A 14,854-nucleotide genomic window follows, 5' to 3' on the forward strand; every position below is an offset into this window, starting at 1 on the left:
CCCCCCAACCCACCCGAGGCGGACCCCGGCGGACCCCACCCCACCCCTGCCCCCCAGGCCCCGCCTCCCCTCTCCTCCGGGCCCCAGGCGCTCCCCACAGGACGAAACCTTTAGCCCCCCCGGGCCACCCCGCCAGCCCCATGGGCCATTGTCCCGCCGGGGCCGCGGCCGGGCCGGGGCGGCGCTGGCGGCTCACAGTGTCCGAGTCGGTGTTGAGGTGCTGGAAGGCGAGGGCGCCAAAGACGAAGCCGGAGAGCAGGGCCGAGGTGCTCTCCCCCTCCATGCTCCCCACGGCGGCGGCTGCCGCCTGGGCCTGAGTGGCCGCGGGCTGGAGCAACAATGGCAGCGCTGGGCCGCCGCGTGAGAGACCCCTAGTGCCCAGAGGGGAAATGGCACCCGCGGGCTGGCGGGCGGGGGGGGAGTACACACGCGGAGAGAGCGCTCTGCGGGGGGCACACGTACACACACACACACCCCGCTCTGCTGGGGGCACACGTACACACACACACACACACAGAGCGCTCTGCGGGGGGCACACGTACACACACACAGCGCTCTGCTGGGGGCACACGTACACACACACACATGGAGAGAGCGCTCGGCTGCGGGCACTACACACACACAGCGCTCTGCTGGGGTACACGTACACACACACAGAGCGCTCTGCTGGGGGCACACATACACACACAGAGCGCTCTGCGGGAGGGCACACGTACACAGCACTCTGCTGGGGGCACACGTACACACACACAGCGCTCTGCTGGGGCACACGTACACACACACATATGGAGAGAGCACTCTGCTGGGGGCACACGTACACACACACAGCGCTCTGCACACGTACACACCCACACCGAGTTCTGCTGGGGGCACACGTACACACCCACACCGAGTTCTGCTGGGGGCACACGTACACACACACACGGAGCGCTCTGCTAGGGGCACACGTACACACAGAGCGCTCTGCTGGGGGCACACGTACACACACACACGGAGCGCTCTGCTGGGGGCACACGTACACACACACACGGAGAGAGCGCTCTGCTGGGGGCACACGTACACACACACACGGAGAGAGCGCTCTGCTGGGGGCACACGTACGCACACACATGGAGAGAGCGCTTTGCTGGGGGCACACATACACACACAGCGCTCTGCTGCGGGCACATGTACACACACACACAGAGCATTCTGCCCGGGGCACACAAACACCCACACTGCGTTCTGCTGGGGGCACATGTACACACACACACACACACACACACAGAGCGCTCTGCCGGGGGCACACATACACACCCATACCCACACCGTGTTCTGCTGGGGGCACACGTACACACACAGAGTGCTCTGCCGGGGGCACACGTACACACACACACAGACACAGAGCGCTCTGCCGGGGGCACACGTACACACACTCACAGAGCGCTCTGCTGGGGGCACACATACACACACACACAGAGCGCTCTGCGGGGGGCACACGTACACACACACACCACTCTGCTGGGGGCACACGTACACACACACACATGGAGAGAGCGCTCGGCTGCGGGCACACATACACACACAGCGCTCTGCTGGGGTACACGTACACACACACAGAGCGCTCTGCTGGGGGCACACGTACACACACACACAGAGCGCTCTGCTGGGGGCACACGTACACAAACACACAGCGCTCTGCGGGGGGCACACATACACACACAGAGCGCTCTGCGGGGGGCACACGTACACAGCACTCTGCTGGGGGCACACGTACACACACACAGCGCTCTGCTGGCGGCACACACCCACACCGCGCTCTGCTGGTGGCACATGTACACACCCACACCGAGTTCTGCTGGGGGCACACGTACACACCCACACAGAGCGCTCTGCTAGGGGCACACGTACACACACTCACAGAGCGCTCTGCTAGGGGCACACGTACACACAGAGCGCTCTGCTGGGGGCACACGTACACACACACACGGAGAGAGCGCTCTGCTGGGGGCACACGTACACACACATGGAGAGAGCGCTCTGCTGGGGGCACACGTACGCACACACATGGAGAGAGCGCTCTGCTGGGGGCACACATACACACACAGCGCTCTGCTGCAGGCACATGTACACACACACACAGAGCATTCTGCCCGGGGCACACAAACACCCACACTGCGTTCTGCTGGGGGCACATGTACACACACACACACACACACAGAGCGCTCTGCCGGGGGCACACATACACACCCATACCCACACCGTGTTCTGCTGGGGGCACACGTACACACACAGAGTGCTCTGCCAGGGGCACACGTACACACACACAGACACAGAGTGCTCTGCCGGGGGCACACGTACACACACACACAGAGCGCTCTGCGGGGGGCACACGTACACACACACACAGAGCGCTCTGCTAGGGGCACACGTACACACAGAGTGCTCTGCTGGGGGCACACGTACACACACACACAGCGCTCTGCTGGGGGCACACGTACACACACACACAGAGCGCTCTGCTGGGGGCACACGTACACACACACACGGAGAGAGCGCTCTGCTGGGGGCACACGTACGCACACACATGGAGAGAGCGCTCTGCTGGGGGCACACATACACACACAGCGCTCTGCTGCGGGCACATGTACACACACACACAGAGCATTCTGCCCGGGGCACACAAACACCCACACTGCGTTCTGCTGGGGGCACATGTACACACACACACACACACACACAGAGCGCTCTGCCGGGGGCACACATACACACCCATACCCACACCGTGTTCTGCTGGGGGCACACGTACACACACAGAGTGCTCTGCCAGGGGCACACGTACACACACACAGACACAGAGTGCTCTGCCGGGGGCACACGTACACACACACACAGAGCGCTCTGCGGGGGGCACACGTACACACACACACAGAGCGCTCTGCTAGGGGCACACGTACACACAGAGCGCTCTGCTGGGGGCACACGTACACACACACACAGCGCTCTGCTGGGGGCACACGTACACACACACACGGAGAGAGCGCTCTGCTGGGGGCACACGTACACACACACATGGAGAGAGCGCTCTGCTGGGGGCACACATACACACACAGCGCTCTGCTGGGGGCACATGTACACACACACACACACACAGAGCGCTCTGCCCGGGGCACACATACACACCCATACCCACACCGTGTTCTGCTGGGGGCACACGTACACACACAGAGTGCTCTGCCAGGGGCACACGTACACACACACAGACACAGAGCGCTCTGCCGGGGGCACACGTACACACACCACACACAGGCACAGCTCTTGGGCATCCCCACACACACAGCCAGTGGAGTTGGAACAATGTGTATAGTGTGGATGCTGAGAACCATTGAATCAAACTGTAATCACTCGCTGTATATAATGGAAACCACTTCAAGCACTCACAGCACTCCTAGTTCTAGCACTTCTGCACGCAGTCCCCTGCTGGGGGCACCCCTCCACACCCAAACACACAAGCCCTCTGCTGGGGGCACCCCCCCAAACACACACAGAAACCTCTACCGGGGGCACACCCCCACATATCCAAACACCATGCCCCCAGTTCTCTGCTGGAGGCACTCCCACATACTGCCCTCTGGGGGCGCACACACACACACACAACCCCCCTGTGTGTGTGGGGGGGGTGCTTGCGCATGCATGCACACACATACTACTGGGGAAGTGGGGTGGAGACACACACACACCTCACACATATACCGTAAGTACTGTAGGGAATGCTAAACTGTATTATACCATTCAGCTTCTAGTTAGCACAGTTTAACATACCTGAGCACTGGTCTACACTGGGAGGGGTGGGGGGGAGATCGATCTAAGTTACGCAACTTCAGCTACGTTATTCACGTAGCTGAAGTTGACGTACTTAGATCGACTTACCGTGGTGTTTTCACTGTGGTGAGTCGACTGCTGCCGCTCCCCCATCTACTCTGCCTGCGCCTCTCGCAGCCAGAGTACAGGAGTCACGGGAGAGTGCTCGGGGGTCAATTTAGCGTGTCTAGACTAGACACGATAAATCAATCCCTGCTGGATCGATCGCTGACCGCCGCCTGGCGGGTAGTGTAGACATACCCTTATTTAATTTTAAGCTAACCTCAGCCATACCTGGCAATACATTAAAAGGATCTTATAGTTAACACATCTCTGGTGTATCTCTCTGGGAAGGAAACTCTAGCAGGTCCATGTATGGTTCTGAAGCCTGACCTGAAACCTACCATGTATAATGTATACATGAAACATACCCCTCTCTAGTTGGGGAAGAGGACATGGAAACACACACCCATACCTCCTACAGTTGAGGGAGAAAATGAGGGGGGTACGTATATTCTTCTGCTTGGGAAAGGGGGGACACACACACACATGCCCCCCTGCTGGTCATGAAAGGTGGTTACACCTCTTTCTTGGGAACTCCCTCTTCTCTGCCCCCAAGAGGAAACATACAGTCTTCTGCTGTGCACAAACACACTCATTTGCAGGAGAAAAAACACACCATCTAGTGGAGACAAGGGAGAAATAAAATTTGCTTCAATAATGCATTGTCATAAGGTATGGGAGTGTTGTCAAGTGTGAAGGAGGGACGGATGGCTCTGGTATTGGTCAGAGGTAAATACAATCTTCCCAGGATAAGAGATCACCAGGCTTTGGGGTGGGGGTGGAGCGGGCAGGGTGTACCCCCTGTCCATTTGTCATTGGTATCCGTTCCTTATTCTGTGATAGATTGCTAGTGTGCTCTTTTTGCCACTTCTTTCTTTTCTCACAGGTTTATGCCTAAAGTTTCCTTGTTCCTTTTGGATGAAAGCTTTTATTATTACTGATAATTTGATGAAAAACCCTTCTCACAATCACAAATATTTTGAACACTAGAGTAGAAAATGTTTTTCTACTTCTATCTTTACTGTTACATTAATTTCAGTTATTCTTCTCTGAGTTTGCTTTGGACATGTGTCTTTCAATGTATGGCCAGAGCCTACATTTACTAGGAAGAGTCATGCGTGCAACATTTCTGGGGAAAGGGAGAAACATAGATATACACCTCACTTTAAGGCCCCTTTACATTGCTTCAGCAGTGTAAGTGGACCTTAGTGTAAATAAGAATCAGGCCCCAAATATAAGATTTAATTTGGCCCTTATTTACACCTAGGCAATCCTACTGAAGACAATGGGTGGCACCAGGGCCGGCTCCAAGTTTTTTGCCGCCCCAAGCAAAAAAAATTTCCCGTGCCCCCCCCAGCCCCGCCCCAATTCTGCCCCTTCCCTGCCCCATTCCAACCCCTTCCCCAAATCACCAGCCCCACCGCCTCTCCCGGTGCGCCGCATTTCCCCTCCTATCCCTCCCTCCTTCCCAGGCAAGCATGGGAGGGAGGGGGGAGAAGCGGAGCAGTGGCATGCTCCGGGGAGTAGGCGGAGGTGAGCTGGGGGGGAAAATCGGTTCCTCTGCCTCCCCCCCAGGGTTACTTCCTGCATCCCTCCCAGCGCCCCCCACCGCCACAGCTCACCTCTGCTCTGCCTGCTCCCCTTAGGTCTTGACTACTGTAAACTTGCCCACCTTGAGTCCATTCAAAATGCTACTGCCAAAATATTCTTCCTTGTTCTTTGATTTCAAGATGCCCCCCTTTTCTTTCAGTCCCTCCATTGACTCCCCTTCCACCTCACACCAGATATAAGTTTCTTGTCCTCACTTTAAAGGCACTTAACTCCACAGTATTTGTTATATCTATTAGCTCACTGCATTGTTCACTGCAAGCTTCCCTATGCCAGAGTTCCCAAACTTTACTGCCTATTAGTCAATGCCTCCTACAAACACCTCTGTACTTTTTCCTGTCCTGCTCTTCATGCATGGCAGAGATTCCTTGAAGAAGAAGAAAAAAAGATAAAGCTTATGCTGAGTCCCCTTCCAATCTAGCCCTCTTCAAATTCTACCTTTAAACTCACCTCTGCTCTGATGCCTACAGAACATTGCCAGCTGATAACGCTTAGGGAGGTGGCCAGCTCCATGATACTTATATGAGCAGTCTTGCATGCAGGTTATCCATGACAGTTCACTCACCTTCTCTCTCCCCCATACCTGTCTGTTTGTTTATTTTATCCACCTTTTATATCTTGTCACTAACCTAGACTGTAAACTCAGGGATTGTCTTTCTATTGTATGTTTAAATGGTATCTAGCACAATGCAGGCCTGATTCCTGATTGGGGCCTATGAGGAACTGTAATATAAATAATAAATTACTTTTAAAAATTATGTTAAAAGAACATTATGTTTACAAAATCCAGCACTCTGAAGTTAGGATATTCCAGAATTAAGCTTTCTTACGTATTCTCAATTCAGTCCCTTTACAGTGCTTGTGAATGTAATTGCTGTAGACTCCATTAAGTAGTGGGATTTTATACAGCAGGCAAGTGTTATCAGCTGTTTCTGGCACAAGATGTAATGCAGACAGAGCTGCTGTTTGTTTAGCTGATTATCCCCCATATATATATTTAACAGGAACATTTTTAGGTTGTTTCATTTCAATATATATTAGATCAGTGGCTCTCAAACTTTTTTTTACTGGTGACCCCTTTCACATAGCAAGTCTGAGTGCGACCCCCCATATAAATTAAAAACTTTTTTATATATTTAACACCATTATAAATGTTGGATGCACAGCGGGGTTTGGGGTGGAGGCTGACAGCTCACGACCCCCCATGTAATAACCTCGCAACCCCCTGAGGGGTCCGAACCCCCAGTTTGAGAACCCCTGTAATTAGATGGATTTCTGATTGGAATTTTCAAAACAGCTTATGTGTCAGATAGTACTGACCATCCATCTTCTTACTCTAAATTTCAAAAAACAGTTAAACAATGTCTGATGCAACTATTATTTTTTTAAAATCTGGCCAACATTTTCTGCATTCATGAGCTGAGCATATGGAAGTTTGGTCAAAATTCTTAAACCAGAACACCTAAAATTAGGCTCCTAATTCTGTGTTTATTTGATTAAAAATAAATGACTTTATTTTCTGAGGTCCTGAACACCAACAGCTCCCACTGAAGTCAAGTGAAGTGAAAATCAGGCCACGTTTATTTAGGTATCTGAATATAGGTTTAGATGCCTAACTTTAGGCACCCACGTTTGAAAACCTTAGACTTTAAAGAAGTTTCACTGTGTGTGGAGAGGTAGGTTTGCCTCCTCGCCATCCCAAATCACAAACATAATGCTGTGTAGCTCCTGAATTGTCTCTAATGCAGGGAAAGTGAGGAAGAAGGTAGCAGCTTCAGACCAATCCCTGACATGCACTTACTTGAGGTTTAGATTATGTCTACACAACAGCTGGGAGGGTGCCTCCCACCAGAGGTAGACAGACAGGAGCTAGTTCTGTTCCAGCTAGTGCACTAAAAATACCAGTGTGGCATAGGTGGTCCCCCTGATTTATTATTCTATTTAATGATGGCTCTTCAATTAGTGTACACTCCTCCTTTGTGAGTGAGGCTCATTGTGATCAATTGTTGTCAATAACAGCATTTGGTACAGCCAATCAATGGTGCTCGATATAAAGGTCATGGTATTGCCTGGTTTCTAATCTTACATTATGTTGGATCCTGTACAACTCTTTTAATATGATAATTGCTTCACTAATGGGTAGTCATTATTGTGTGTGATAATGGATTATTGACATCAGTGGGTAATCCCCAGTTATGTATTTGTTTGGCTCTAAGGAAGATACTTACGAGTTGAAACATTAGCTCTATTAGCTGGTATTATAAAAAGCATAGTATATTGAGTTATATCTGTAAAACTTTATTTATTATTATTTACTTAAACTGTAAGCTCTTTTAGGCAAAGAACATATTTTTGTTCTGTTTGTAGAGCACTTGACATAATGGGGTCCTAGGATATGGCTGGGTCTCCTATCCATGGCCACAATACAAATAACTAATAATAATAATTACTATTAATTACTCCATATATTATATATTATTTCTATTATTTAATAAAGAGATACTTAACACATAATAACTGCTTATAATATACTATATTTATTGTACATAATATATACAAATTAGCCATATGATCTAAATATCTCTTTACTAAATAATATTATACATCGGTACATATATGCATATGTACAATATTTAGTAAAGAAATATTTAGATCATATGGCTATATGTATGTGTGTGCCTAAGTGTATCTATATTTATACACACACAGATCTTTCTTCCCTTTTTTTTGGATGTGTCTTAGCCCCTTCCTTTGTAATTTGTTGGTTTTACAGCCATACCAGCAAACAGCAGCTTAAGGCTATGCTTACCAGTCACCCCACATTTATCAGTGATACAGATGAGAGTGCATTTGGCATATTTTAATTTTCATTGTACTGTACTATAGATATTAAACTAGTATCTGTTGTTTTAAATTATTATATAACCAAAAGGTGGCAGCACTGTGTTCCTGTTCTACTTATACCAGGCCTGCACAAGTCCTAAAGAGGCGAGGGCCACATTCCTCAAAAGAAAACAGCTGAGGGCCGAAACCTCCCGGCCCCGCGGAAACACCCGCCCCAGGGCCGCCCAGCCGTGCGGAAACAAACCCTCCTTCCCAAGCGCCGCCCCACCAACAGGGCCGGCTTTAGGAAGTGCGGGGCCCAATTCGAACATTTTCGGCAGGGCCCCGGCAGGGATGACTAAAAAAAAAAACGTCCGTATTTATGGTGATTTAAGAACCAAAAAGCTGGACATGTCTGGGAAAAGGATGTACGTTAACCCTACCTAAAGTTCTTTTTTGCGGGGCTGGTACGGGCAGGGGCTGGCTGCAGGCAGGGCAGGGAGTGCGGGGCTGGCTGCAGGCAGGGGGTGTGGGTACAGGGGGTACAGCCCACCCTGTATGGTAAGTGCCTCCTCCTCCTCCCTCCCCCACCAGGGTAGCAGCAGCAGCCCGGGGGCTATTTAAAGGGCCTGTGGCTCCCCTGCTTCCACCACCCCGGTGGCTATTTAAGGGGCAGTAGAAGCAAGGGGAGCCCCAGACTTTTTAAATAGCCCCCAGGGCTCCAGCAGTGGAGCTCTGGTGGCAGTCCCTGCTGGGAGCCCCAGGCCCTTTAAATTGCCCCCTGGGGAAGCTGGGCCACCCCGGTACAGCGCACTGGCAGGGCTTGGGTGCGGGGCCCTCTTAGGCGCGGGGCCCGATTCGGGGGAATTGGTTGAATTGGCCTAAAGCCGGCCCTGCCCACCAAAACATTTGTGGGCCAAAAAGGAAGGTTGGGGGTGGGGAGGTGATACTTTATTTTAAATCAGCCAGGGGCTCCCAGCTAAAGAGGTGGCTGGGAGCCCTCAGGGTCAAATTAAAGGGCCCAGGGCTCCGGCGGCTGGGGGAACCCAGCAGGGCCGGCTCTAGGTTTTTTGCTGCCCCAAGCAAAAAAAAATTTGTCTGCCCCCCTTTCCCAGCCCTGGGCTCCCCCCTGTACCCTCCTGCTGCCCCAGTCCTGGGCTCTCCCCCCACCCACACACACCCCCTGCCGCCCCAGCGCTGGGCTTCCCTCTTTCCTCCCCACCAGTGCCCTCCCTCCACCCTGCTGCTGCCCCAGCCCTGGGCCCCCCCCCACCACCTCCTGCCGCCCCAGCTCTGGGTCACTAGTAACTCGCTCCCAGGGCGGGTCATTCAGCAGGAATTTTGGATGTGCACAAAACACAGACAGGATTGGTTCCCATATAGTTACAGAGGTGCAGTAAAGTGGAACAATTTTCAGCTTGCGTGATTGGAGGATATCTGGATGCATATTATAAGACTGTCCTCCATAAAGGAGGAAAAGTTGAGGTGCCTTTATTATTCTTTTGTTCCACTCTTCTTTCTATGGGGAATTTGCTAATGCAAAATCACTGTCTTCCTTTCAAACAAACAAAAAGGCAATGGCTGTTGAAAATAGCAATTCCAGTCCTAATAAGCATTTCCTGCTCAATTTTATCTTACTTTTTCTACAGCAAGTTATACAGTGGATCAGTATATTTGATTTGGGAGAAATGAAGTAAAAGCTGCCCAAACCGAGCTTGAGCACTCCTGAATTTTGAGGTGTTCAAATCTGGAAGGCAGGTGCTGGTGGGAGGGGAGGGGGCTGTGGGCTCCACAGGGGAGCATGGCAGCAACTGTCTGGAGCTGCACGGAGCCAGACACGCTGGTCTGAATGGCACGGTAAGGGGGCTGGGGGTTGGAGAAGGGGTAGGGGGTTCCAGGGGGCAGTCAAGGGACAGGGAGCAGGGGAGGTTGGATGGGGCAGAGGTTCGGAGGGACAGTCAGGGGACAGACAGCAGGGCCGCCCAGAGGATTCCGGGGGCCCGGGGTCTTCTGCGGCGGGGGGCCCTTCCGTTCCGGGACCCGCCGCCGAAGTGCCCCGAAGACCCGTGGTGGGAGCCCCCCGCCGCCGAATTACCGCCGAAGCGGGACCCGCCGCCGAAGTGCGGCGGGGGGGGGGTCCCCGCCGCGGGTCTTCGGGGCACTTCGGCGGCGGGTCCCGGAACGGAAGGGCCCCCCGCCGCCGAAGACCGGGCTGCGCTTCGGCGGCGGGTCCCGCTTCCCCTCCGCCCCGGCCCCAGCCTCTTACCCCCGGCTCCCTCCTCACCCGGAGTCTCAGCGCCTCGCCGGAACAGCCGCAGCGTGCCTCCGGCGGGGCCTGAGCTCCGTTCCGCTCAGAGCCGCTTGGGGAGGGGGCGGGGCTGGGAGCTCCACGCCGAGCGGAGGGAGCAGAGCTCATCCCGGAGCTCGCAGCCCCGCCCCCTCACCGCGGGGCTCAGGGGCTCCGCCGGAGACACGGCGCTTGATGCGCTGAGACTCCAGGATAGGGGCGGAGGTGGGAGCCTCCGCTGTTCTCTTGGGGGCCCCTGCGAAGCCCGGGGCCCGGGGCAAATTGCCCCCTTTGCCCCCCCCTCTGGGTGGCCCTGACAGGCAGCAGTTGGATAGGCATGGGAGTCCCAGAGGTTTATCAGGGGACAGATAGGGGGTGGGGTCCTGGGGGGAAAGTTGGGAGGGTCTCAGGAGGGGGCAGTTGGGGACAAGGAGAAAGGAGGCTTAGATAGGGGCTGAGTCCCAAGGGGCAGTTAGGGGCAGGGGTCTCGGGAGGGGGTAATCAGGGGATAAGGAGCAGCGGCATTTAGATAGTGGGTGGGGTTCTGGGGGGCAGTTGGGGCAGGGGGCAATCAGCGGCCGCGGGCTGGGATTCAAAGGGCTCTGGGCTCCCCACGGCTGCCGGCAGCCCAGAGCCCTCTGACTCCCGGCCGCGGCTGGGATTTAAAGGGCTCTGGGCTCCCTGCCCCTGCAGGCAGGGATTCAAAGGGCTCTGGGCTGCCCGCAGAGCGCCGTGTGCGGGGGATTTAGAATCCCCCCACAAGCCGCACAGTGAGGCTCCACTGGCCGCATGTTGTGCAGGCCTGACTTACACAATTAATAAGAGAGACACCTGTAACCTTATTAATATCCATATGAGAAGCTTTTAATTTTTCTAAGTAAAAGCCATGAGAAAGTGACTCCATTTGTTGAACAGCAGTATGTTTTCCTTTTCCTGTAGGATATGTAGTGGAAACAGAAATGTGCATTGTTAAGTAATGAATTATGTGACATAAAAGGCTGTATTAATTACTGGGATCAAGAAATCATAGGAGCATATTTTCTTCTACAGTTCTGTGTGCAGTAGAGAGCCAAAATGGTCAGATCCCAAGTGGGTGGGTTGGGTATATAAAGAAAGGCACTATCTCTGCTGCATGCTCCCTCTCCCAGCCCCTGCAACAGTTTTTCTATGAGAGCTCTGCAGGCCAGGTCATCCCTTTGCAGCATTTGAAGACATGGAACCTGGCATCCATATTCAATGTGTTCTCTATCAAAATCCACTCATGCAGCTTAGATGCTTACAGAACGGTGCAGCTGTGCAGAGAATCAGCTGGTGTTAGCCCATCTGCTTCAGGAGTCATGCTGCTAAAGGAAGGGAGCACAGCAGGGTGGTGCTCAGGCACAGGTCTTCTCTGGGTCTAATCAATCCCCCACTGGAGAAATATTGGAGAGTCAAGACTCATGGAGTTTCCTCCCCTCCATACACAAAAAACTACACAGGGCAGAGAATATGGCCCTTAGATAGATTGACTCCAGTGGCACGATTCAAGTGCTTAAGTTAAATATGTTCTTAAGGGCTCTGTTGGATCAGGACCAGAGTACTTAGCATCTTGTAGGATCAAGCCCTAAGGCCTATGTGCCCCATCCAGGGATGCCATATTAGCACTGTTCTATTGAGAAATGCTTAGATATAGTTCTTGGCAAGAAAGATCTTAAAATGTTTTATTTTGACTGATGAAGGGCTCCCCTTGCTGCAAACCAAATAACAAAATAATGCTACAGATATCAGGCCAGATTTTCAAAAAAGCCTAAGGTTAGGTACTTAAATAGGAACTGCTGCTGTCTGAACTCTCTTGAAAACCTGCCCTTTGGGTTTCATTTACTTTTCTATTGCCACTAAGTGAAGGATGTACATCATTTAGCTAACAGTAAGGTCTCGATTCTGTCCTCTGATATGCAACACACAGTACCTTTTATCATGGGGAACTGGCAGCAATGCTTGAAAATTAACCCTTACAGTGATGCAAACTATCCAGATGCAAGCCACAGTGTGGGTCAGAGGGTGGGTCCAATCCTTACACGCAGTGTGATTCATCCAACCCGGGACAGGAACTGAGGGCAAGTCTACACTACTGCGCTACATCGGCACAGCTGTGCCAACAGAAGAGTGCTCTCCATTGACTTAATTACTCCACCTCCACAAGAGGTGGAAGCTATGTCAGCGGGAGATCATCTCCCGTTGACATAGTGCGGTGTGGACAGGGGGGTGTCTTTTTCATGAAGTTAATCAGGAATAGTTAATCCACTTTAAATTTGCACCCTCCCTTATTCCTGATTAGTTTTGAAGCATAGGGTATGGCTACACTGGCGATTTGCAGCGCTGGAAAGCCTCCACCAGCGCTGCAATTAGTAAGTGGCCACACCTGCAAGGCACTTCCAGCGCTGCAACTCCCTGGCTGCAGCGCTGGCCGAACACCCCTCTCGGCATGGGGAATAAGGATTCCAGCGCTGGTGCTGCAGCGCTGGTCATCAAGTGTGGCCACACACCAGCGCTGTGATTGGCCTCCAGGGTATAAGGATGTATCCCAGAATGCCTGTTCAGCCACTCTGCTCATCAGGTCAGACTCTACTTCCCTGGCCTCAGGTGACCTGCCCTTTAAATGCCCCGGGAATTTTAAAAATCCCCTTCCTGTTTGCTCAGCCAGGTATGGAATGCAATCAGTGAATCTTTACAGGTGACCATGCCTCCACGTGGCAAACGAGCCCCAGCATGGAGCAATGGCGAGCTGATGGACCTCATCAGTGTTTGCGGGGAGGAATCTGTGCAGGCACAGCTGCGCTCTAGCCGTAAGAATTATGATACCTTTGCCCAGGTATCGAGAGCCATGATGGAAAGGGGCCATGAGCGTGACGCGGTGCAGTGCAGGGTAAAAGTAAAGGAGCTGCGGAGTGCCTATTGCAAAGCACGCGAGGGAAACCGCAGATCCGGCAGTGCCCCCACGACCTGCCGGTTTTACAAGGAGCTGGATGCGATTTATGGGGGTGACCCCTCTGTAAATCCAAGGACCACGATGGACAGTTCAGAGCCGGTAGAGGAGGGGGAGGGGGAGGCAGACAGTGAGGCTACTGTGGTGGGGGAAGCAGTCAGGAGCTCTTCTCAAGCCAGGAGGAAGCTAGCCAGTCGCAGCCCCTGGAACTTGGTGCAGAAGAATCACAGGAGCAGGTCCCAGGTAAGCAGCTTTTATTGCAATGCAAAGGTTTTGGGAGAGTAGGGGGGATGGTATGGCTGCATGCCTGCATGCCTAGACATGGAATATCCCATTGATGTGGTCTATCACGTCGCAGTAATCTGCCTCTGTAATCTCTTCAAAAGTTTCTGCAAGAGCATAGGCAATTCGCGTGACCAAGTTTAAAGGGAGAGCCATTGTGGTCCCTGTCCCATTCAGGCTAACGCGTCCGCGCCACTGTTCCAGGACGGGTGGGGGAACCATGCTTGCACAGAGGCACGCTGCATAAGGACCCGGGCGGAATCCGCATTGTTGTAGGAGACCCTCCCTTGCTTCTTTGGTAACCCGCAGAAAGGAGATATCTTCCAGTATTAACTCCTATGGGAAATGGAGGGAGTGTTTCAGTGCTGGTTTCCCCAACTGCATGGCGCGGCAGGCAGGAACCCCAGGAACCCCAGGGTTAATTCCTGAGGGAGATGGAGGTGCTGCGTTTAACAAAGCACCAGCACCCTGTTCGAGCACACCGCGGAAGGAAACCCCAGGGTTAATTCCTGAGGGAGATGGAGGTGCTGCGTTTAACAAAGCACCAGCACCCTGTTCGAGCACACCGCGGAAGGAAACCCCAGGGTTAATTCCTGAGGGAGATGGAGGTGCTGCGTTTAACAAAGCACCAGCACCCTGTTCGAGCACACCGCGGAAGGAAACCCCAGGGTTAATTACCATTACCATTTCTGGGAGGCTGTGAATTCTCTAGCAGTTGCTGAAATGTGTGAGGAATGCTTGTGAGACTTTAAAATAACTTCAGATTATACACAATGGAAGCTCTCTTAAAATGTATCATTTGCTGCATTTTTACAGTGACCTTGAGTAGTCCTGGGCCAGTCTTATCAGTGACTGAAAGAAAGCTGCAAAACCTGAGGAGGAAACCGAACAAGAGCAAAGAAGAACTGGTGAAGGCAGTTATGAACCAGTGTGCAACAGAGAATAAAAATGCGCAGGAATGGAGAGAAAAGATGCATCACTGGAGG

General features: G+C 52.6%; 1 protein-coding gene across 4 annotated transcripts in view; it reads right to left on the reverse strand.

The window, feature by feature from the left end:
• ABRAXAS1 (abraxas 1, BRCA1 A complex subunit) overlaps positions 1-6,001 on the reverse strand; it is a 28,866-nt gene extending 22,865 nt beyond the window's left edge. The window contains exon 1 of one of the 4 annotated variants that reach the window (XM_045017348.1): positions 5,962-6,001. Coding sequence is in view for 1 of the 4 variants with exons in the window: in XM_045017347.1 (XP_044873282.1) it covers positions 197-283 (87 nt within the window). In the remaining 3 variants the exon portion in view is untranslated. Of the gene's footprint in view, positions 1-196; positions 370-5,575; positions 5,592-5,961 lie in introns of those variants that run through there. The other 3 variants (XM_045017350.1, XM_045017347.1, XM_045017351.1) reach the window with 3 other exon arrangements.
• Between the last annotated feature and the right edge of the window lie 8,853 nt (positions 6,002-14,854).

This window comes from Mauremys mutica, chromosome 5 (assembly GCF_020497125.1).
Source record: "Mauremys mutica isolate MM-2020 ecotype Southern chromosome 5, ASM2049712v1, whole genome shotgun sequence".
NCBI lineage: Eukaryota > Metazoa > Chordata > Testudines > Geoemydidae > Mauremys > Mauremys mutica.